Raw genomic sequence first — 25984 nt, 5'->3', positions numbered from 1 at the left:
CACTATCTCCCCCCCCCCCCCCCCCCCCACACACACACAAATACACAGTGGTATTCTGCCGCCCACCAAACCTATACAATATACTCACCCACCCGCCACACAACCCCTTACCTCATGGCTCATATCCCTGTAACGGACCTCGATGCAAGACCTGTCCCATAAACCCTCCGACCAACACCTACTCCAATCTGGTCACGAACATCACCTATCCCATCAAAGGCACGGCGAGGTGTGGAACCAGTCACGTGATCTACAAGCTAAGCTGCAACCACCGTGTTGCGTTCTACGTGGACATGACAACCGAGAAGCTGTCTGTCCACGCGAATGGCCACTAACAAACTGTGACCGAGAAACAACTGGACCACCCTATTGTCGAGCACACTGCCCGACACGATGTTCCCCATTTCAATTACTGCCTCACTGGCTGTCCATTTGGATCCTTGCCACTAACACCAGCTTTTCTGAATTGCGCAGGTGGCACCTCTTCCCGCAATATATCCTGCGTTCCCATAACCCTCCTGACGTCAACCTCCGTTAATCACTGTCCTTATCCATCTAGCCCCCTCGCTGTTCCCAACCCAGCACTACAAGCCCTCTATTCCACCAACACATCTAATCTTTTTACTTCTCTCCTTTTCCGCTATCCTCCACTCTCCGTCTAACCTCCTGACTGCACATACCTTCCCTACCCTCTTTGCACCTTGTCCCTAATGCTCTTGCAGCAACACTGTACCGTACCCCTCCCTTATCCTGCTATGCCTCCTGCTCTCTGTCCCAGCCTCTTCCTTACACCCACCTGGTTGTCTCTCACATCACGCACTGCTGTTCATAGACGGTGGTCTTGTGTGTGTGTGTGTGTGTGTGTGTGTGTGTGTGTGTTTGACAAAGGCCTTATTGGCCGAAAGCTTACTTTGTGACAGCCTTTATGTTGTGTCTGAGTGCAACAAAAGGACACAAAAGAAAAGTCTGGAGTAGGTATTAAAATCCATGAAGAAGAAATAAAAACTTTGAGGTTCACTGATGACATTGTAATTCTGTCAGAGACAGCAGAGGAGCTGGAAGAGCTGTTGAACGGAATGGACAGTGTAGTGAAAGGAGGATATAAGATGAACATCAACAAAAGCAAAACGAGGATAATGGAATGTAGTCGAATTAAGTCGGGTGATGCTGAGGGAATTAGATTAGGAAATGAGGCACTTGAAGTAGTACGGGAGTTTTGCTATTTGGGGAGCAAAATAACTGATGATGGTCAAAGTAGAGAGGATATAAAATGTGGACTGGCAACGGCAAGGAGAGCGTTTCTGAAGAAGAAAAATTTGTTAACATCGAGTATAGATTTAAATGTCAGGAAGTCGTTTCTGAAAGTATTTGTATGGAGTGTAGCCATGTATGGAAGTAAAATGTGGACGAAAAATAGTTTAGACAAGAAGAGAATAGAAGCTTTCGAAATGTGGTGCTACAGAAGAATGCTGAAGATTAGATGGGTAGATCACATAACTAATGAGGAGGTGTTGAATAGGATTGGAGAGAAGAGGAGTTTGTGGCACAACTTGACTAGAAGAAGGGATCGGTTGGTAGGACGTGTTGAGGCATCGAGAGATCACCAATTTAGTATTGGAGGGCAGCGTGGAGGGTAAAAATAGTGGAGACATAGAGAGGAATACACTAAACAGATTGAGAAGGATGTAGGTTGCAGTAAGTACTGGTAGATGAAGAAGCTTGCACAGGATAGAGTAGCATGGAGAGCTGCATCAAACCAGTCTCAGGACTGAAGACAACAACAACATAATATCTGCAACTCAGCATCTCCATCTTATTTTATTTTTTTACCACACAGCCACCTCACACTCGGCCACGAGACTCACCCAGCATCCAGTAGTTGGAGTATTTGCCGTTGCTGCCCCCTAGCGCCACCTTCATGAAGTACTTGCTGAACCACAGGTTGCTGGCGATCGCGTTGTGCCAGCCCTTCTTGCTGCACACGAAGTAGGGGAAGTGGTTCATGACGAAGGCGTAGATCTCCGACAGTGTCGCCCTCCTGCCGGAAAACAAAACCGACACGGTTCAGTCCGAATCGTCCACAGGAGGCCCCAAAGTGGAACACGGGGGCAAGTTTCGGCATCTTCCGGCAGACAAGCCCCAGTACTCTTCTCGACTTTGTACGAGTGAAGAAGTATACAGTTAAACAACTACATACTTCTTCACTTGTACAAAGTCGAGAAGTTTTCCCTGCTTTGAAACTGAAGAGAAGCACTGTTGTAAATATTGTATTGCCTTATTTTATTTATTAATACGATCGAGGACCACCAGGATACAACATTCTGCTACCTCGAAATAATACACAGAGGTGACAACAGTGACAAGATACCGATACGCACGTATACAGAAGGAGGTAGCATTGTGTACACAACTTATAAAAGGGCAGTACACAGGTGGAGCTGCAATTTGTACTCGAGTGTTTCACATAAAAAGTTTTCCCATGTGATTGTGGCCGTACAATGTGGAATGGCAGTGGGAGCCAGACATACCGAAATCGTTACGTACTTCAGTATTCAGAGATCCACAGTGTCGAGCGCATGCTGAGAATACTGGATTTCAGGCATTACCTCTCGCCACAGACAATGCAGTGGCCAATGGCTTTCACTTAACGAATGAGGGCAGCAGTGTTTGTGCATATTGTACACTGTGTGAAATAACTGCAGCAGTCAATGTGGGACGTATGACGAACATATCCTTTAGGACAGAGGGGTGAAATTTGGCGTTATCGGGCTGTGGCGGCAGACGACTTACGCGAGTGCCCTCGCCGACAGCACGACATCGCCTGCAGCATTTCTCCCCGGCTCGTAACAGTGGCGGTGGGACCCTACACGACTGCAAAAGAGTGGCCCGGTCAGAGGAGTCCCGATTTCAGTTGGTAAGAGCTGACAGTAGTGTTCCAGTCAGGCACAGACCCTACGCAGCCATGAAACTGAGTTGTCAACGAGGTCTCCATAATGGTGTGGGCTTTGTTTACATAGAATGGACTGGGTTGTCTGGTCCAACTGAACTCCGAGACCACCTGCAGCCATTCATGAACTCCACATTCCCAAACAATGGGCCACAATCTTTCACAACCGGTTTGAAGGACATTCTGGACAATTCGAGAGAACGATTCGGCCACCTGTCAATTCTGGAGGGACGTGTGAGCCACAGGTATTTGGTAGTGGAACAAGTCGGTGCAAATTTACAGAATGATCAGAAAATTTACAGAGAAAAGAATTACAGAATAAAAAATAAAAAATGTTAAAGACTACAGCAATAAACTCAAATCAGAGAAAAGTTTTATACTACTGTGACGAACTCTTGTACAGAACATGAGTGCCATATGCCACAACAAAACCTGGATTTGTATACTTGGAGTTTACCACCCAATATTTTCAGTTCTGCTGGAAGCCTACTAAAAATGAAACATGCTAAATAGTGCACACCCTGCTGTACAATGCTTAAGAAAGTTTTACATCATTTGTCCATCTAGTGTCCATTCTTCTGAATGAGTCAATATTGTCAACAACACACCCCACTGTGGAGTACATACGAATGGGGACAGTGGAGTACAATTCTGAGACAACTCAACAACAGCCTACACACAGTTTGTGAACTGACGCTGCAGGTCTGTGTGACGGCCCTTTTACAGGTTGAGAAAATTGTTTGTGAGTGAACAAGGTTGCCCCAAAATATCAAGATCATACAAGGTAACAGAGTGAAGCGAAGTAAAGAGGCCTTTGGGCTTCAGCATCAAAGACAGTGGAGGTTATACTTAAGAGAGCAGAACTAATCTGGTGCAAACACCTAAGTTAGACTCATTTTGGCTGCTAAAGTGTTTTGCATAATTTACAGAGACAGTCTATTTTAGGAACATGAAGAGATGAATAAGGGAAGGTACCCGACACCTTCAAAGAACGCCAGAAGCAAAACCGTCAACCATCTCATTTAAGGTATCCCCATTCCACATTATTCGAATACGACTTTATGAAATGACAGAGGAGGTTTTTTTTGGACTGCTACTGTGAACCACATGTACATTCCACTATGTCTTTGTGGCTGTGGAATTATTCTTTAAATCCCTTTACTTTCATCCTGTCACTCTGCACGAGAGCAAAAACAGTCGTCAAAGCATTAACTAATCATTTTCTAATGGAAAAGTTAACACCATTTTTCTTTCTTTAATATGCTAAACATATTTTGTAATGAGTAATTCACTGCTACCAAATGCTAACTAATCAAAGGACTTCACTATTTTATGGTTAGAACTTGAAGCTGAAATAAGCTATGTTGACTCAATGAATGACTATACCCACAAAATATACAGAAACACTGCACTGAGTGATAATTACCACAATTATAACTATGAAGCAGAGATTAATGTTGACTGATGAGGGCATTAAATGGAAATTAAATAAGCCTTGTGGTAACTTGTATGAATATTTACCTACATTTTATTATTTATGCAGAGACAAAAATGTAGTTTAGAGGGGAATCCATGCAGCAAAGGCAGTGAAAGTAATGAAATTTAGGAGAGTGGGAAAATTACTTTAGAAATGCAAACTTGGTACCCGAATTATGAATTGTCATAATTAGACAAATATATATGTCACTTTAAGTAAACTGTAGACAGTAATTTAGATAGTTAAACTAGCCCTAGAAACGAAATGAAAGGAATTGCTATGCTCAAGCATTTTACAGGGACATGCCACTGCTTATGTATATATTCGCATACGTAGGAGAAGCTTGTAATTGTAATTCCAATTGCGAAAAATCTGTACATAAACTATTTAGTCATAAGATCATTTTTCTTTCTAGATGTAATTACATCTGCACTGGACTATGAAATGACTGGTGGAATGACTGATATTCATACCTGATAAATCTGTGCTGTACACACACGTATACATATATACACGGTGTATCGAAAAGAATCACCCAATTTTAAAAAAATCACAACTATTACGTTATTTGAGATACATGCATGAACAATGTACTGTTGGAGAAAGCAAACTCTTGAGTTTTACACAGTTTCTGCTAGAATGGGTCACCGCCACACTGGCATCTGGAAGAGCGAGAAGTTTTAAACCAAAGGATTACTGAACAGTGCATTGGTCGCTCTGAACCAAATCAAATGATTCAACCTTACATTACTGGCCTCCAAGGTCACCAGACCTGACTGTATGTCATTACTTCTTGTGGGGGTTTATAAAAGACTCTGTTTATATTTCTCCATTACCAACAACAATAAATGAACTGAAACATTGCATAACAACAGCTGTGGAAGCTGTAATTCATGACATGCTCACTGTAGTGTGGGAACAATCTGAATACTGCATTGACATAAGCTGTGCATCTCAAGAGGGCTGTACTGAAAAAAAAAAAATTTCATTGTATGTGTTCATTAGTTTCAGAAACGTAAACATGTCAAATCAGATGATCCTTTTTGATAGAACCTGTATTTTTATCATTTTTCTCTTTTCCCTAAGAGTAGGCACAATTTGTATTTCACATTACACTGGCTCGCAATCATACAAGCAGCTGCATTTGCTAGTGTTACAATTGATTACCTCACTTGTAACTGATGAACTAAATAAATTTGTTAGCCATTTGATTAGTTACTACACTTGTCACACATCTATCCGTATTGCTAACCTGATTATTTATAACATTTGTCACTCATCAGCTACATTGGCAGCCTTACTTTACACTGATAGCCACATTGATAGCCATTCCCAATTTCCCACTTTTTATCCGGTTTTCTAACCATCAATAATTTACACTTCTAATCACTCATTAATTAAACTGCCTATTGAAAGATTATTTGTATTTTATGTATGAATATTTACACAGATTTATGATGTTTCAAACACATATGTGGACTATAATAGCCACATAAATATTACTATTCTACTGTCTCACTACCTTGTCATACGTATCACTGTATTACGAACACACTTTGTACAAATTTTGTGAAGATTCATTTGCACTGATGCACGCACAGAAAGACTGCAATACTGAGGAAAACGTGTATATTAAATATTATTATATGACAGAAGACAGAAACTCAGCCAGGATTAATAAAGCTAGATTAATCCTTTCGTTTACTGGTGTTATTTGACATTTTGCACTTGAGCACTGCTTAATAAACATTGTTTGTTGTTTTACACTTGTGCTATGACTGGATAATTTTGTAATGAGGGTCAAGATGAATTTCAGATACACCATGATGGCACGACCCATAAAATTAGCTGGTCAGGTCGATGAAATGTGGGACACACTATGGTGACTTTCTGTATACGTGCTACGGAAACAACTTTGAGACTGTGAGACTAAAAACGGGTATCTGGAACATCAAAAGTATTATTTTGCCAATTTTCTCTATGAAATTATGTTACTTTGAGTACAATGCTCATACACAAACCTTTTATATTGTTAAACACTTATGTATTATATAACAAAAGAGAGAAGTCTTTTTAAAGTTTGTAATACACTTCCTATTCTGCTCCACACATATCCTAATAGTGTTTTGAGTATAAATTTTACGTGCAATATTCTAGTGGATTTTGGGGAGGGGAGTGTTATGTAGTGTGACAGAATCAGATGACACAAACTGCATCTTATCATATCACACCATCCAGCAGCTGAATAGCCCGTACTTAAGTAGCAAACAGCACTTTTCAATACAAATACCTGTTATTTCATGTATTTGTTAGTACCGTATTTCAATTCTAACTCCCTTATATTTCATGTTAACCTAGTTTTTCTATTACACAGTTAACATTTCTATGTAATAACTTTATTATAAAATATACTCCTTACTGTCAATAAGGAAACATTTCTAATACCAAATCTTAAAACTTTCCGTCAATAAAAATAATTTATACTCTACATTATATCTCAAATGAACATTCCAAATTATATTAAAATATTTCATGCTGTAAATCAGCAACAATTCAAAAATTAGTTAGAAGGTGTCACTGTCTGGCATAACGTAAAGTAATTTTGTACGATTCATTTGCACAATTTGTAAGACTATTAGCTGAAGACTCTTTTGTAACAAGGAGACAATAAGTGAGCCGGGACAGTAGAGGAAATCGTGGTGGTCGCAACGAGCCAGTCAAAATACCGACGACGAGAAATCGCGTCATCGTCAACGTTAGGCAAAGCAGTTATCCCAATACAATATCAGCTGACAAGTCAAACACCTGGAGAAACACTTCAAAGCACCTTACGGCTGACGACTGAACGACCACAAACTTGTGCCTACCGTACATATAGCACACCGCGGATAGAACCAAACTGCCGCGGCATACTTTAAGAACCGGGTAGTGAAGTTTCACAAAAGGATTTATCACATTTTAATGCCGCTACCAACCTTTCCGGCGAACGCAATATGGCCTTAGCGATGATCTCCACGTAGCAGGTCGGCTGCGTCGTGTCGGCAGTACCGGCCGAGCCCGTGCCGTCGAGGTGCCGCTCCTCGCCCAGCCCGTCGACACCGCCGCTCTCGGCGATACCCCCAGTGTCGGCCGAGGTCAGAGCAGCAGTGTCGCCTGTCGACGACGCCGTGTCCGACGCTGTGGAGTCCTCCTCGCAGCGGCCGCCACCGGCGTGAGACAAATCGGGGACAGTCTGCCCGGTGCTGCCAGCCTCAGAAACCGAGTGGCCGGTCGGTGTCAGGATGGCGGTGCTGTTTCAGTGGGACAGAGACAGTATTCGATGAGTAGAGATTCGTGGACCTCTACAGTAGTTATTGAGGAACATACAAACAAGTATGAACGATACCTGGAACTCAGGCCGAAACAAAAAAAGTTAATACAAAACGGGAGAAAGGTTTATTCAAAAAGAAAGACCTATATATGTGCTTCATCGATCTAGAAAAGGCATTTGACAGTGTGGTTTGGGGCAAGGTGGCGACTATAATAAGGGAAAAGAGAGTGCACTGGAAAACCAGAAGACTTATAAACTCATTATATCTTAATCAAAAAGTTTCAGTTAAAGTGAGAGGAGACAGTACAGACTGGATCAGACTAGGAAAAGGAGTAAGACAAGGATGCTGTCTGTAACCTACTCTTTTCAACCTCTACTTGGAAAATACGATTGACCAATGCTCATTAGATGACAAAGGAGTTGAAATTGGAGGAAGAAGAATAGGGTGTTTGAGGTTTGCTGATGACATGGTCCTTCTAGCAACAGGCGAAAAGAATTACAGGATTTGGTGGACACCATTGATACTAACGGAAAAAAAAATAAAACAAAAGTGTTGGCACTAGGAGGAAATAAGGAAATAAAAATTATGCTGAATGGAGAAATACTAGAACAGGTGCAAACTTTCCAAGTATCTTGGAAGCAGGATAGACACCGACTGGAAGTGCACCACAGAAATTAAAACAAGGATAGCAATGGCAAAAGAGGCGTTTTATAAGAAAAGGAGGATTTTCTGCAGCGGTCTGTACAGAGAACTCAGGAAGAGACTCATAAAATGCCTCGTATGGAGTGTTCTTCTACATGGCGCTGAAACGTGGACTGTGAGGAAAAAAGACAGAGCAAGGCTGGAGGCTTTTGAGATCTGGACATGGCGGAAGATGGAAAGAATAAGCTGGATGGACAGAGTAAAAAATGAAGAGGTACTGAGAAGAGTGGGAGAGAAAAAGACAGTTACTAGATGTAATAAAGAGAAGAAAAAGAAATTGGATCGGGCATATATTAAGAAAGAATGACGGATTGATAAAAACAGTTTTAGAAGATTATGTAGAAGGGAAAAGAAAGCGAGGAAGGAAGAGATTCCAGATACTGCATGACAGGATGGACAGTACGACATACAGCAGCCTTAAGAAGAAAGCAATGGATCGCAGAAAATGGAGAGGCAAAGGACCTGCTAATATAGCAGATAACTGACGATGATGACAAAACGGCATAACAAATGGGAAACATTGGCAGAACGGGGAGAGACTAAAAGTGAGATTTTTTCACTCGTCAAGCAGAATGATATCAGAAAAGTAATGAGACTGACACTACTGCGAGCGATCTGGCACTGCCGTGTTGTTCTACTGGTGCAGATCGGTGTGTTCACACCCTCCAGATGCTCAGTCCCAAGCTTCAGCCCCTCACAGCCAACACGTGATATTTGAGAGGGCCACCAGTGATGTGTTCTCAGTGCGTGTTAAGAAGCTGGAAGAACGGGATTTAGAGCAATGTTATGCAATCGACTTTTGTGTTAAATCTGGGGAATCTGCCAAGTGCTGCCTTCGAAAAGTTGGAACGTGCCTACAGGGAACATTCCTCGTTAAGAGCAAACGTTTTTCGTGCCACAAATCATTTTTGGAAGGCAGAGAATGCGTTTAAGATGAACCTCACTCAGTGAGACCTTGTAACGGTACTAGAATTACGTAACCATTACGGCACCTCACCTCGACCTCTCGATACCGACAATATTCTGCTGTGTTTCTGTAAAATAGTTAACATATTTCTGTGACGACATTCAGATTTGATTTCATTAATGTAGAGGTACTTCGATACATCGATATGTATATATTGCAATGATACTTTTCTTATGTGGATTCTTTCTTTTGTCACTATGATCATTGACGTACTTGTAACTCTGATTTTTGGGTGCGTTAAGCGGTTATTAGAGAGTCGAGCTTTGGTCGTCGTGTTAAAAAGACGCAAATTGTAGTCAGTTCATGAAATGTGAACTTCAACAGTGAGGAAGATATTTTTAAGTATTTTTTATATTGTGAAGTCACATTGCAACAAAAGTAATAAAAAAGAAGCGTAACTTAAATTCGGAATACTGATTACTTTTTTGCACCACCATTGTCCTAACTTGGAAAAGTTTAATCTTCAAGAATGGTTTATGAAACAAATCTATAAAACTTTCGAATATCGCAGAATAACACCTAGGCTCTTTCCATCCGAGCTTGGAATCATCACTACCTAGATTTTCGACGATTGAGCCATGAGTTCACAACGAGACCAGCGTGGGAAACACGAAAAGATGAGCGCCTAGTTTATCCATTATTTCAAGAAATGACTTTATTAACTGTGCTCTAATGACTCCTGCCACATAATATAACTTTGCTGTTGCCCAAAAATGCAATATTTAGCAGCTTGAGCAACACTACAATCATAATTAATTTTTGACCTTTGACATGGTAGGGTTGTTAGAACCTCCAACTTCAAAAGCCAATGAAAACGTTGAACGTGTGTGCGCTCTTGTGAGAACAGACTGATATTTAAAATTAAGGATAACAGGTGACCCGTTAAACCAGGGTTGCCAAGTTTCTGGAAGTCAAAGTCCCTGATAGCCAGACAAATTTAACCATTTTTCCCTGACAAATTTTGAGATCTCAAGGGTAAGTCAAGACATAAGTTGACAATCTGTCTGCAGCTATGGTGCAAGAAACAATACCACAAAAAAGAAAATATCTAAAAAAAAATTTCCAGCAGATGGCATTTCCTGATGTCTGCAAAAGCTTAAGGAGACATTGTACGTGAAATTCATTGAAATTTGACACTTTCTGTTTTCTACTCCATAATTAACTTTGGACTTTCCTGAACATTTTTATATAATGCATTAAAATCAGACGATTGTGAGACCTTCAAATAATGTTTAGAATGTTGACATGTGACTGTCAAATTTTGCGGCTATGCATATACTGCCGCAGTTGAGCAGTCATATCTTGGGAACTACAAAGTCTAGAAGACTGTGAGTTGCTGTGTTTTGTGCCTACTGCTATGTCTCTGAAGTTGGAATTACAAATAAACCTAAAAAACAAACTGCGTAATACAAAACTGTCTGATGCCTAGACAATAAAATGTGCTGGAAGACTAACAGACAAAGTAATTGATGAATTACAGGAATATTATGGGAAATCCACTGCATTTTCATACATTATCCAATGAAGTAAATACAAATTCCTTATAGTTCATCTTCGAATGTAGCAGCATTTCAATGTACTACGAAAAACCGACTGGCAAGACTGTTTGGGATGTTTGTCAATATGGCCAACTCTACGTTCTGAATTTTTTCCTACTTGTGAGAATAGATGGTTGCTAATAGGAAATTCTATGAATTGTGAATCAGATGCAGTATTCTCTTCACCATAAGAATAATATGAATATAAACATTTTGCCATGTATTCTTTCATGTTTGCTGCTATCTCATTTAAATCCTGTCTGCCTGATAAACTACGAAACTAGAGTGAGACAACAGCAAACGCGGAAGAATATACATATCATGTCATGTTTATATTGATGTTATTCTTATGCTGAATAGTGATACAGTCAGAAATGAAGCAAGGCAACTGACTAGATTTTTAAGTCTAAGATGACTCTAATTTCTGTGCAGAATGTAATGTACTAAAGAGGCATCTGCAAAGATTTTCAGATGGAGAAAAATTTTCGCTAGACTCTCGCTCAGAACATCTTCTCTCATACACAGTGTATTATTTGGTTCTTGTTGATCATTATCAAAGAGAGCAGCAGTGTAAGTAACAACAAATAGCAGTCTCTTGCCATTGTTTCGCTAATGAGACGATTCCTCTCTCTTTTTTTTTTTAAATTGTAAGCAGCGGTAGCGCGCACAAAAGCAAGCCATGCCGCGAGTGGCGACAGGTCGTAAACACTCATTATCAGAATGCGACAAATAATGCATGACACAGTACAGTAATGCATTTTCAGCTTAAGGTGACTTAAAAACCTATAACAAAGAAAACTACACGTACCAGATCAAAGAAAAATAAGCAATCAATTCAAACCAGACGAAGCACGTGGAAAAGGAAGGGTACCCGTATCAATACGGATGGAGCGCCTGACGCATAGCAATGGCTACCTTGTAAAGCTTAACTGCTAAGCTTACGACTCGAACCAAACTACTGTAGCTGTAACGTCATTCATTCGACCTAAATTGTCTCATATTACAATGGACCAACTTTGTTTCGATTTGGAGGTGCGGCCTAAAACTTCTCTCTCCCCTTGAATTTCGAGTCTCAAATTTCAGGTTCGGCTTAGATACGGGAAAATTTTTTTTCCTCGATTTCGAGTCTCACTTTTCAGGTGCGGCTCAGATTCGAGTAAATACAGTATCACCAGGCCCGAAGGAGTGTCGAGGAAAGTGTCGGCCCGGTGTGCCCGACTGTACCGCAGCCGCAGTACGTAGGGAGACCGAGAAGGACTGCCCGAGGAATTTGACTGTACGTCAGCACGCCGACATCCTGCAAAACGACATGCCGTACAGGCGGACAACAGGCGACCAAGAACAGTGACAACCGAACAAAACTGTTTTCACAACTGTCTGTCGTACGGGCGCGATTAATAACGGAAATGTAACTTCACAGAGGTTAAAGTGAATGGTGCAATTGGTTTCCACAGAAGAAACTCAGCTGAGGCCTGAGAAACCCTGCAGACAATGGTTGCTGACCAGGGTAGCAGCAGAGACAACATTCTGCTGTTTTGATCTACATTAATACACAAATATAAACGGAGCTGTAACAATTTTACTCACAGAGACTGTAGTACCGACAGTAATGTTAGTACACTGCTCGACCAAAAAAGTTCAACACCGAGAAATCGCAGTACGTGTACGCGTCTCCTACAGGTAGATAAATGATTAAGAGATATAATTATCTCCGACAAATAGAACGGTTACCCGACTGCATTAGTGCTGTCAGTGCTCGGAGTTGTTACATGGCGCGGTAGGATAAATAAGGGGCGTGAATAGCATCAGGTGTCGAGTGATCGTGTAGGTGATGTGGACTCGTGTAAGGCATCGTTATTAGCACCTGACAGAGCTTCAAAGGGCCTCACAGTGGGTTTGTATTTGGACAGATAGTTGAATTGTGCAATATGAGGGTGTAAAAAAGTTACACGATTTCAAATTGTTTACAAAACAACTTCATCCCCCTCAAAATACTCTCCATTACAACTAATACACTTGCCCCACCGGTGCTTACACTGTCTGAAACATTTTTGTAGCCATCTATAGAAATGGCTGACAGCTCCTCCTCTGTTTTTTTCTAAACTTCTCCAATGCTGTCACACTGTCGTCTTTTCATGTCCCTTTTTATGCACGGAAATAACAAAAAGTCGCAAGGAGCCAGGACAGGCGAGTAAGGTGTGTGGAGCAGTTTCGAGCTGTCATTTCGAAGCACGAAACGTTTCAACTCGACATTTCTTTCAATTTTCAGTCAAAACCCGAGAAACAAACTTGGCAGCAACCCTTTTCATTCCAAAATCTTCGATTAAAATTCGCTGAAATGAGCTCCACGATAGCCCACTAATCTCTGACATTTGACGAATTGTCTGTTGATGGTCTGGAAGCACAAGCTCTCTAATCTTTTTCAATATTTTTCTCGATTTGGGCAGTCGACGGATGTCTGGAATGAGATTTGTCAACAATTGACACGTCACCATTTTTAAATAGAGCAAACCACTCTTACACTCGAGTTTTACCATACTGTCATCTCGGTAAGCTATTTTCAACATTAAAACAGTATCACCATAATTTTTACCGAGTAGAAAACAAAATTTCACAGCTCCACATTGTTCACTGAAACCTGCCATCTCAAGAAACGAAACGAGAACAAAACAGCGTTAGCAGAAACAATCAATGCATACGAACAGAGCAAGCCAGGTCAACAACACAGGTGGCACTGAACTGGCAATAATGACGATCGGTTTGTGGGACGCTCAACTGGGTCGTCAGTGCCCGTACAAAGTACCAATTTTTACACAGCCCAATTTTTACACAGCCCAATTTTTACACAGCCCAATTTTTACACAGCCCAATTTTTACACAGCCCAATTTTTACACAGCCCAATTTTTACACAGCCCAATTTTTACACAGCCCAATTTTTACACAGCCCAATTTTTACACAGCCCAATTTTTACACAGCCCAATTTTTACACAGCCCAATTTTTACACAGCCCAATTTTTACACAGCCCAATCTACCAACCGTTCGTTACAAACGATGATGATGATGATGAAATGATGAGGGCAACACAAACACCCAGTCCCCGGGCAGAGAAAATCCCTAACCTGGCCAGGAACTGAACCCAGGCACCCGTGATCCACAGGCAGCAACGCTAGACACTAGACCACGAGCTGCAGACAATTGGCAATGAGTTGTGCTATACATGCCTAGTGGCAGAAATGAATTACCAAATATTAAATACAGGGTGCCATTTAAAAAATCCATACCACTGTTCATATCTCTGTAAAAAAAACAAAGCTACAATGAAGGCAATCACTCTGATTGGTGTCCCCCGTTCGGGTAAAGAACACTTTCTTGAAACTTTTTGTAATTTTCATCTGGACTAACAGTTATTTAGGGTGGTCAAGACAAATGGCTCAGCCTGTATAGTGCACGAAGCATTATGTTGTATCCTACAGGGAAGATAGGAAAAATAAACTTTTAGAAATACACTACTGATGAGAAACTGCTGCAAACAGTACCTACCATAAAGTATCTAGTAGTAACTATCCAGAGCAACCTCAAGCAAAATGAAGACACGAAACAGGTAGCAGATGCCAGACAGATCGATAGGAAGAATCTTAAGGGAATGTAACTCAACCACGAAGGAAGTGGCTAACAAGGTGCTTGTTAAACTGATTCTTGAGTTCTGTTTGTCGATCTAGGATCCCTACCAGATAGGACTGATAGAAGAGAGAGAAAGGATACAAGTCAGACAACATATTACTTCCTCACATATACTTCTCACTAAATGATCATGATCAGAAATTCCAAGAATTCAGAGCAAATACAGTGGTTTACCAATAATCATACTTTCCATGCGGTAGTGGAAGGGGGGGGGGGGGGGGGGGAAGATAAGTTACGAGTACCGGAAGTAACCTCTCCCACACACGATCAGGTGGCTTGTGGAGTACTGATGTAACCTGTAAAAACTCTCTTTCTGAAGAGTCTTCCAAAAGAGACAGCAGTCGACATCCAGCCGTAACAGATAGTAAGCAACTTGACCGTGTACCCTGATCACTGCGTGTGGGACCAGCAGTGTTGAGTGTTTGGAGGGAGTGGGAGCAAAAACCTGTGGTATGTCACAGATTGAGTGGAGCTATCTATTAATGGATATCTGGGTTCGTATATTTCAACGGATATTTTGCAGTTACTCACACATTGTTTTGAGGGAAACATCTGTGCAGGTCACCCTCTGTGAATAAAATTGAGCTTTCTTGTTATTACATCAAAATCTAGTGTGTTACTGTTTGTGTGAGAATAATTTTATTAAATGGTAATCATGAAGTGAATACTGATGAACTTCATTTTATAGGATACGTAGTTGGCCCTGATAGCAATTTCAATTTTGAGAAATCTGTGATAGAGGCATGGTTATATATTAAACAGGTACACCAAAGAATGAAACTAATCATAAGTGATCTACAACAGCAACTGGTTTGGCTGCACTTGGTGACATTTTAAAGGATCCTAAGAAGATTGGTATAAAATAGGTAGCTTAGAGAGAAAAAGTGAGTTAAGGCGTATCTGTAGCAAAATAAGATCATAGAAACCATTACTTACGGATATGTAACAGGGAAGGGAAAAAGCAGGAAGACAAAAGGACTCGGCTCCTGGGTGACTGCAAGGCAGCTTGCAAACATGGCGAACTGCAGGAGGAAGCAACGGATCACAAGAAGTGGAGATAAGCTTGCTAAGCAGAAAGTTAATTGTGGTCCTGGAATCTTTCCCTTGACTGAATGTTTATTTTCTGTGCACAAAGTAAAGTTATATGGAAAATGAATCTCAAAATGGCAGATAAATGTTCAATGACCTCTTCACAACAATTGTCACTAGAATATAAGCACAAGTTTGAATCATAGACATATGGGAAAGAAATGGGCCGTGTTCAGGAACCACCCCAGCAATTACCTCACTGTTGCCTTGCAATTGGTGATAATTTCTGTTGGATGATCTGGACAGATGTGGAAGAAAGCATGAAGGCTCCAAATCTGCCACATATGACGGTTGCCAAGAAAATAACGCACCACATTTTTTTTTCTTCAACTATTCTTTACCGAACATAATGAGAATTACATACACGAAAGATTGGTGCTTTATCTATACACCCTATTTTTCCACGTAATCTCCATCCCATTCTACAGCCTTCCTCCAGTGCTAAACAAGTGCGTGTATGCCCTGTCGGTACCAATCCTCGTCCTGGAGGCGGAGCCAGTGCTTCACTGTGCGAATTCCCTCCTCATCGACCTCAAAAGGTCTTGCACGAATGGCATCCTTTAAAGGCCCAAACAAGTGGAATTCTGAGGGGGCCAGGTCAGGTGTGACCGCTGTGGATGGTCTCCCCAACAGCTGCAAATCGTGGAGCTCCGCCGAATTGCCTTCTGATAACCTCACCCTCCGTGCCCAGCGATTAACTGTACTCCTGTCGACAGCAGATGTTCTGTAGACTTTGCACATGCATTTGTGAATAAACCCCACAGTCCAGAATGAGATTTTCACTCTGCAGTGGAGCGTGTGCCGATATGAAACTTCCTGGCAGATTAAAGCTGTGTGCCGGACCGAGACTCGAACTCGGGACCTTTGCCTTTTGTGGGCAAGTGCTCTACCGACTGAGCTACCTAAGCACGTCTCACGCCCCGTCCTCACAGCTTTACTTCTGCCAGTACCTCGTCTCCTACCCTCCAAACATTACAGAAGCTCTCCTGCGTACCTTGCACTTGGCCCGCGTAAGGCAAAGGGTCCTGAGTTCGAGTCTTGGTCCGGCACACAGTTTTAATCTGCCAGGAAGTTTCACACCCCACAGTTTCTTTCTATGCAGTGAGAAATTCAATGACGGCACATTGCTTGTAACATACATCACCTACAGATGCCATTTTGAAACTGTACTACAGCTACACTATCCGTCGGAAACTTGTCGTGCTCATTCAGGAGACTTCAAATAATACATACGTAATGTTTCACATTTGTAGCATTGTTTTTCGCCGAGGAGAAAAAAATGCGGTGCATTACTTTCTGGGCAATCTTAGAAAAATAAATGTGTCAGTAAAATAATAAAACTCTTACTCTGTAATATCTGAAAAGTGTCCTTCGGCGGCTGCCTCCTGGAACAAATGGAAGTGGTTTCAGATCACAAATTCAGTGAGACTTTACAGCAAACAAATAAAACTATACTTAAAGTTGTAGATTATTATTCCCCAAGATCCCTACGTGACACTAGGGATCAAAGCAGAAAAGAATGTACAGTGGAATCTCATTAGTACATTCCTCACTACCACGTGTTCCCGCAAAATATGTCCATTTTCGGAAGTCTGAATTCCAACTGCATTAAACAACCCTCCCCACTAAGCGCGTTCAAATTTGACGGTGTTTTTCAGTGCTGGCAACTGTGCACATCGTAAGTTACAGTAGAAATGAACAATTTACATGCAGAAGTACAATACACTGCTACAGCTCGTATAGGTCAGCAGTAGCTCCGACAACTTACAACGTACCGACAAGTGCCAATCGTAGATAGGAGCAATGTTGTTGTGGCCGAACATAAATGATAAACCAAAGTCAATTCAGTGGCTGGTCTTTCTTTGTTTGTGTGCCATATACTGGAAATCAGTGTTCGATTAGCTCTCCGTGCACGATTTTGTTTTTGTGTGTCGAACAGTGTACTGATACACCATGGATAAGAAGATAGAGGGGCAATAACTGGATAAAAATCCACACACGAAGTCTGTTAAAAATAAAACTGACTCAAACGGAAATTAAATATCTAAGTCTTTTAGATCCACTCCTAAAATATAGGTTCATATTCTGCCTAGAGGCTATGCTCTCATGTCAAGTGACGTTCCTGCATTCCGACTGGCTGACGGCTTAAGTGTGCACGGATATCACCAAAGTCACTATAATTAAAATATTTTTGCTTCTTGTATACTAATACACAATTTTGAATTTCTGCGTGTGATGTTCCAAACATATTCTCACAAAGGCGCATTTACAATTATAACTTATTGATATAGGACGTCCGAAAGTGTGGTTATGTGGTTGCATATTATCCCACGTGTGCTACTCTTAGCTACGCATTTTGACTGCTGAAAAAAAAATCAAATCATTACCAAATTATGTATTTTTTGGCAATATGTTTTCCTGTTAATGACATTCAAAATCTGTGGTCCTTATAAAATGTATTAACAAGATTCCACTGTATATTGTAAACTGTTAAACTATGTAAACCACACACAATACAATACATCAACTGCTTATTATGTTAAAGGGGGTAGGACGTCAAACGGGCCGACTTTGAGAAGGAGAGGCACCACAGGACATATTAATTTGTACTGTTTATACTTTTACAAATAAATTCATAAAACTTTGTCAGCAAGACCAGGAAGGATTCAGGATTCCCACTCATAGCAGTGGAAGTTCAAAAATACGAAAAAATAATATTTTTAAAATGTGAAATTTCATGATTTTTTTTTCAATTACTGTTGACTGCATTTGTTGTTGTAGGTACATTTTTCTTCATAAGTAAGAGAGATTCCTCGATGAATTTTGCACATCTTACAAACCATACTTACAGGTGTATGAAACTCTAGAATTTATTTAATCTACGGAAAAATGAATTTTAACAGATTTGGGAAATTCTAGAGTTTCATACACCTGTAAGTACGGTTTGTATGCTGTACAAAATTCATCGGAGAATCTGTCTTAATTATGAAGAAAAGTGTACCTACAGCAACAAATGCAGCCAATACCAAGTGAAAAAATGATGAAATTTCATATGTAAAAAATTGTTTTATTATGTTTTTGAACTTCCTCTGCTATGAGTGTGAATCCTGAATCCTTCCTGGTCATGCTGACAAAGTTTTATGAATGTATTTGTAAAAGTATAGACAGTGTAAATTAAAATGTCCTGTGGTGCCTCTCCTGCTCCAAGTCGGCCCGTTTCACGTCCTACCCCCCCCTTAACAGACTTCATATCTCTTTTTACACATTCTCAAAATATCATGTCATGTCATGTCACCACCACCACCACCACCACCACCACCACCATTGACAACAATTGTTATTTGCTAGTTGGTGACATTTCCTTGTTGGAGAGGTGCACATTTCCTTTTCAATATCACTTTATTTGGTCTTTTTATTTTGCACACTGGCTAAATACACAATGCAGGTAGACTAGGTGAGGGGTGCATTTTGTCAGGTGAGGTGGGAGAAGAGTGAAAGAACGCAGGACAGAGAAAGGGAGGATTAGGTCAGGGCAGCTGACAGTTCAGAAAAAGCCAACAGGCATGAGAGACCAGAATGCAGGAGAGAGATCCAGAAGCTGCACAGGACAGGAATGTGTGACAGGTTACTGGAGCTGACTAGTTTGTGCAGCACGTATCCCTGTCAATGTAAATTGGGAGGGGTTGATAGAACTGACAAAGGGGGACAGGGTTATAGGAGATCGAGGCCAGGAGAAGCACAGGAATGAAGATACGTTGCGAGGATACTTCCACGTGTATCGTTCAGAAAAGATGGTGCTCCGGGGGAGTGGGGAGATCCATCTGGCACAGGATGTGAAGCAGCTATTGAAATCAAGCATGTTACGGTCAGTAGAATATTCCAACACTGGACAGTCAACTCTGCCTATGCCACAGTTTGGCGGTGCCATTCACTCGAGTGGACAGTTGGCTGGTGGTTGTGTAAAATTCTGTGCTGAAATTCCAGCAGATCTGGTATATGACCTGGCTGCTTCCAAAGGTGAGAGCCTCTGATGGGCTCGGATAAGCCGGTGACGGGATAGGAGAAAGTTCCGAAGGCCGGATTAATCGGACAGGTCTCGCTCCTGGGTCTTCCACAGAGATATAATCCGTGCGGCAAGGGGTCGGAAACGGGTGTGGCATAGGGACGGACCAGGATGTCACGTAGGTCGGGAGTGTCAGGAAGGACTGGGAGGCAATGTCGCTCGTATCTTTGCCCCTCGTATCCGGGCTCGGTGATAGATAGCGGAAGTCCTCGCAAAGCACACGGTTCAGTTGCTCCAGTTTGGGATGACACTGGGTGATTAGGAGGACTGTTCATTTGAGCTGATCGGGAGTGCTGTGACATACAGAGGTGTGTCAGGATATGGCACTGAAAATGCGTCCGAGGAGTAGGTTTGGGAGAAAGTGCCTGTCTGTGAAGGTATCATCAAAGAACTCGAACCAGACATGGGGTCTGGGAGACTAGAAAGGTTTCCTCTATGTGGTGTGGCCCACAAATTAATACAAAAGACGAAGCTTTAGCAGGTTATCTGGTATCTTAATTACTTATCGAAGGCATGAGTATAAATAATTGATAAATATAAATAATTGATAAAAATTTGTGTCAGGCTGGGACTAAAAACCAATTTCCTGGCTCTCACCATCAGTTGCCTGAAGTATTATGCTATTTGAACACAGCATCAGGCCTGACAAAAACTTTAACTGCCACCGGTTTTAAATCTCACCGTATCCGTCCAGTAGTCAAATCCTCCGCAGACCGAGCAGGTCATGTGGGCAGCTGCCCCGCCGTACGGACGTGCATAAATGTCTGTCATCAGAACTGAGATATTTTCCTGGTGTGGCCCGGGCCGTTTACCACCGAGTTAGACGTCGCCTCCACAGCATCTGGGGGCACCGACCTCACCAACAGGCACCGCGCCTGTCGCAGCAGAGGGCACTGTCAGCAGGGCAATATTTTCCTACGCCACGCCCGCACAGCGCCGTGCTGATATCTGTCTGCACCGGCTGTTAAGGCCACCCCTAGACTGTGCCTCACGCCTCTAGTCGGCAGTACCGACATTTCCTTCCAGCCGCATCGGCAGTTCGGTCCCGGTGCTAAAGTCGGAAGTACCTGCAATTTCATCTCGGTGCTCCACACCAGAAGACCCAGCCCAGGTCCCAGTTGTCCTCACCAGCAATACACCAGCTGTCGTACGCCAAGCACCGGCCCAGTAACATCTCAGGTCTTTGAGCCGCTGCTTACTACACCTCTGGGGATCGTTTTGGGATGTCGAAGACAACATCGAAGGGGAGACATTTCTGTTGTATTTAGTTGTGTGGATATTTATCCGAGGACATTATAAGTGAGCTTCATTTTGTTAACAAACAGCTATATCTTAAAAATGTCTTCGATCACTCCTCAGTATAAGGATGCTCCAAAATAGGAACACCAGACTAGCACATACAATGCAGGACTCTGAGTTACTCTACTGTGTTGGAAATACGGAGTGTTTCAAAATGAATGTCCCAATTTCAAAATCCCACATTTATTAATAAAAACATACTTCATACCTGGGATAAATTGCAAAATACAAAATCTTAAATATTCTAGCTTTGCCATTACAAGTGCTTTGCGTGTCCACAGCAGCAGCAGCAGCACGAACAACATCTAGACAATAGCTACATTTGTCATATATTTTACGCAATGTATCTGCTTTTACGGAAGTTATGGCGGTTGTTACTCTGTTCTTCACTCCTTCCACATCATGAGGTAAAGGAGAGATGAACACACATTCCTTCAAATAACCTCACAAGAAAAAAAATCAAACGGGGTCACGCCTGGCGATCTTTGATGCCGAGAAAGCCGGGCAGCGTCTCAGGGGTCCCGTGCACCCTAGGCGTGTCATTGAGAAAATGACGTACAATGTTGTGCCGGAGTGGTGGAGCTTCATCCTGTTGGAAAATGAAGTCATCAGATTCCTCCTGAAGTTGTGGGAAAAGCCACTTCTGCAACAAATTGAGACAGCTCATTCCAGTCACTGTGTTTTACTTCAAAAGGAAGGGACCGTACTATTTTCCATGAGAAATGGCACAAAAATGTTCGGTTTAAGAGTGTCTCCTTCAAGGTCAATAATACGTGCACGTCATGTCGGTTTACATTACCGCTAACAGTGATGTAATCGACGAAGATGCGAGTACATTAAATCTAACCGACGTAACATTCAGAAACCACTGCCAGTGTAAGTTCGAGAGTCAGCTCTGGCGGTGTGCTCAGATAACCTGATGTTTACAGCAACCACTTGTGTAAAGCAGAAAAATCCCGATTCGACACAAATCTTCACGAGTCGCAACACTTTTATTACACTCGAGTTGCGCATTGTTAGTCATTCCTCACTGGTATCACTTCATACCTTTGTAACTTGATAGATTTTTCCCCTTACTACCTACACCCATTTCATTTCATATCAGTACAACTGTTATCATGAAGGTCTGCTGATGACTGACATGACAAAGAAATACTATGTTTCAGCATAAGACTGTTTAGCTCATACAAAAACAGTGTGCAGGTTTATGTCCAACATGTTGAAAAATTGTGTTTTCCTATTCACTGAAAGAATAATACCTCCTGCGTACTCATCTCTGTTGTAGAATTTTAGGACACTTTTTTGCTCGCGTATCATGTCGTTTCTGGAAACCCAGAATCTACTCTGTAGGAATCAACACGGACTCCGGAAACAGTGATAGTGTGACACCCAACTCACTTTATCTGTTCATGAGACCCAGAAAATATTAGATACAGGCTCCCAGGTAGATGCCATTTTCCTCGACTTCCGGAAGGCGTTCGATACAGTTCCGTACTGTTGTCTGATAAACAAAGTAAGAGCCTACGGAATATCAGACCAGCTGTGTGGCTGGATTGAAGAGTTTTTAGCAAACAGAACACAGCATGTTGTTCTCAATGGAGATCCGTCTACAGACGTTAATGTAACCTCTGGCGTGCCACAGGGGAGTGTTATGGGACCACTGCTTTTCACAATATATACAAATGACCTAGTAGACAGTGTCGGAAGTTCCGTGCGGCTTTTCGCAGATGATGCTGTAGTATACAGAGAAGTTGCAGCATTAGAAAATTGCAGCGAAATGCAGGAAGATCTGCAGTGGATAGGCACTTGGTGCAGGGAGTGGCAACTGACCCTTAACATAGACAAATGTAATGTATTGCAAATACATAGAAAGAAGGATCCTTTATTGTACAATTATATGATAGCGGAACAAACACTGGTAGCAGTTACTTCTGTAAAATATCTGGGAGTATGCGTGCGGAACGATTTGAAGTGGAATGATCATATAAAATTAATTGTTGGTAAGGTGGGTACCAGGTTGAAATTCATTGGGAGAGTCCATCAACAAAGGAGGTGGCTTACAGAACACTCGTTCGACCTATACTTGAGTATTGCTCATCAGTGTGGGATCCGTACCAGATCGGGTTGACGGAGGAGACAGAGAAGATCCAAAGAAGAGTGGTGCGTTTTGTCACAGGTTTATTTGGTAAGCGTGATAGCGTTACGGAGATGTTTAGCAAACTCGAGTGGCAGACTCTGCAAGAGAGGCGCTCTGCGTCGCGGTGTAGCTTGCTCGCCAGGTTTCGAGAGGGTGCGTTTCTGGATGAGGTATTGAATATATTGCTTCCCCCTACTTATACCTCCCGAGGAGATCACGAATGTAAAATTAGAGACATTCGAGCGCGCACGGAGGCTTTCCGGCAGTTGTTCTTCCCGCGAACCATACGCAACTGGAACAAGAAAGTGAGGTAATGACAGTGGCACGTAAAGTGCCCTCTGCCACACACCGTTGGGTGGCTTGCGGAGTATAGATGTAGATGCAGATGTAGAAATGAAGCCGTAAAGCTATCCACATGCTCTAAGACCCTCAGGGTACAGTGCAGCTGTGACTTCCACAGAGGGCACTTGGCCACGACTACAGAGTAGCACTGCTCACTCCACAACATAACAGATTATTTCTGCAAACGCTTCAGAAGTCTATGCCACTGATGCACCTACAGTAGGGTGAAACCTGAGCCAACATAATCCCACGAAATCTGGACCCTGTGTCTACTTTCAATAACGGCAAGTCGGCTGTACACTGTCGAGTTTGCCTCACTAAATATATACGTTAAAACCTCCGAGCCGTGGCGGGGTTGCCGGCGTCGCCGTTCGAAGTCCTGACACCACTGGGTCGATCTGTCATTTCGTGTCCTTCTGGATCGAGGCCAGTAAGATCTCTGTTCGAGGTGGTCTACAGGGGACTCGGTGTGTCGTGGCGTGGAGTTGGGGAGTGACAGCAGAGCGCGGTTTCGACCCGCGGCCTCTGGGTCACGGGCCCGGCACGCTTCCACACCCTGTCCCCCGTCGACAACCTCGAGCGAAGGTCTCGGTGGCCTCATGACAGAGGGACACCACACGACAGTTCGAGCTAGTGTGCCAGGAATTTGACATCCGATGCCAGCAAACCCGCCACAGCTCAACCACGTTTTAACGTCCCTGAATTTTATGTTTTCCCGCTTGTTTGTTGGTACCGACAGGAGTCCTGTTTTCTCAGTTCAATCCTTTCCTATCATTAATGATTCCACATTCCAACATTCCCAGCATTTTAAGTTTTTTTTGACATTACAACAACCTTTAATATAATTTTTTATACAGATTACCGCCAAACGTTAGCGTCGAAACAAAGCAGGAGACAAGGACTGTACTCAAAGTTATTGATCCCGTAACGTAGCGATAATGTGGAAAGAGAGATTTTCATTGACAGCATGTTGGGTCACAGCCAAGTATTTTACACACTTGCAGTGTTCGGAAGTGTAGGAAAGTATGCCAAGTCACAGCCTTAACGATAATCCCGATCGGGGGTAGTAACTAACTGCAATCTTCTTTCTCCTCACTGTATTGTATTATAAGAGCTTTAATTTAATTTCACAGCCATTCATTTTTTTTAAATACTACTTTTGAAGATGCCATCTTTAAAATGAACTTTCACAAATCGCCATTAGTTCTGCGCAAAATACATTACTCCGTACTAAGCGCGCAGTAATAGCTTGGTACGACCCGATGTCAGATGTAAACATACCTCCTCAGGATGCTCTGTAACGTGACGACATTTTCGAACCTCTTTCTCACCCAGGATATTCCTGAACAGAGTGACCTCCTCCTCAACAACAAGCTGTAGGTTTCACGCCTATTCTCTGTTTATGAAGACTGCCAACTTAAGTGTGTTAACCAATATTGTGTTATTAGAGCTAATTGCTGTTAGAAAGAAACAAAAACAGTTAATTATTTCAGATTTTTTTTAAATCTGTAAAATTTAAACTATTTTAATTTTATACACATCAATAAAAGTTTTGCATCATCCCGGTTCCCAGAACTCGGCAAGATAGACGTTGAATCTGGATATTGTATCACAGACACAGTCCCTTTGACTGTTCAGAGATGTCACTAAACCTGCCCAAAGATGTAAACAACCGTGCACAAGCAACACCTATTAGACGGAGGGGGTCCGACAGCCGACCAGTTCCAGTCATTGCCCCAAGAAGGAGGTAAACGGCTCGTGTTGTCTGTAGTTCAACCGTGCATGGACGGTCAATACCGTTGTTTGATCATGTCTGCTTTGTTGCTTTGTACCAGGAAGGGCTCTCAACAAGGTAAGTGAACCAAAGCGATATTGTTTTAACATGGAGGAGATACAGAGAGAGACAGGAACTGTCGATGACATGCCTCGTTCAGGCCGCCGATAGGCCACTACTGCAATGGATGACAGCTACCTAAGGATTCTGGCTCGGAGAAATCCTGACAGCAACGGCACCATGTTGAATTATGCTTTTCGTGCAGCCACAGGATGTCGTGTTACGACAAACTATGCACAATAGGCTGCACAATGTGCAACTTCACTCCTGACATCCGTGGCAAGGTCCATCTTTGCAACCACAACACCATGCAGTGCAGTACAGATGGGCCCAACAACATGCCCAATGGACCGCTCAGGATTGGCATCACGTTCTCTTCACCGATGAGCGTCGCAAATGCCTTCAACCGGACAATCATCAGAGATGTGTCTGGAAGCAACCCAGTCAGGCTGAACGCCTTAGACACACTGTCCAGTGAGTGCAGCAAGGTGGAGGTTCCCTGCTGCTTTGAAGTGACATTATGTGGGGCCGACGTACGCCACAAGGGGTAATGGAAGGCGCCGTAACAGCTGCACAATATGCGAGTGCCATCGT

The 25984-nt window shown here is 42.3% G+C and overlaps 1 protein-coding gene across 4 annotated transcripts in view; it reads right to left on the bottom strand.

Moving 5' to 3' along the window:
* Positions 1-25984, bottom strand: part of LOC126427106 (uncharacterized) — a 250867-nt gene that overhangs the window by 27422 nt on the left and 197461 nt on the right. For all 4 annotated transcript variants that reach the window (XM_050089322.1, XM_050089321.1, XM_050089320.1 and 1 more), the window contains 3 exons: positions 17063-17100; positions 7400-7714; positions 1866-2038 (listed from right to left, as the gene is read on the bottom strand). In XM_050089322.1, coding sequence (XP_049945279.1) covers positions 1866-2038; positions 7400-7714; positions 17063-17100 — 526 coding nt within the window. The remainder of the gene's footprint in view (positions 1-1865; positions 2039-7399; positions 7715-17062; positions 17101-25984) is intronic.

The sequence above is a fragment of the Schistocerca serialis genome, chromosome 11, assembly GCF_023864345.2.
Source record: "Schistocerca serialis cubense isolate TAMUIC-IGC-003099 chromosome 11, iqSchSeri2.2, whole genome shotgun sequence".
NCBI classification, from domain to species: Eukaryota; Metazoa; Arthropoda; class Insecta; order Orthoptera; family Acrididae; genus Schistocerca; species Schistocerca serialis.
This window is presented reverse-complemented; position numbering and strand designations above follow the sequence as displayed.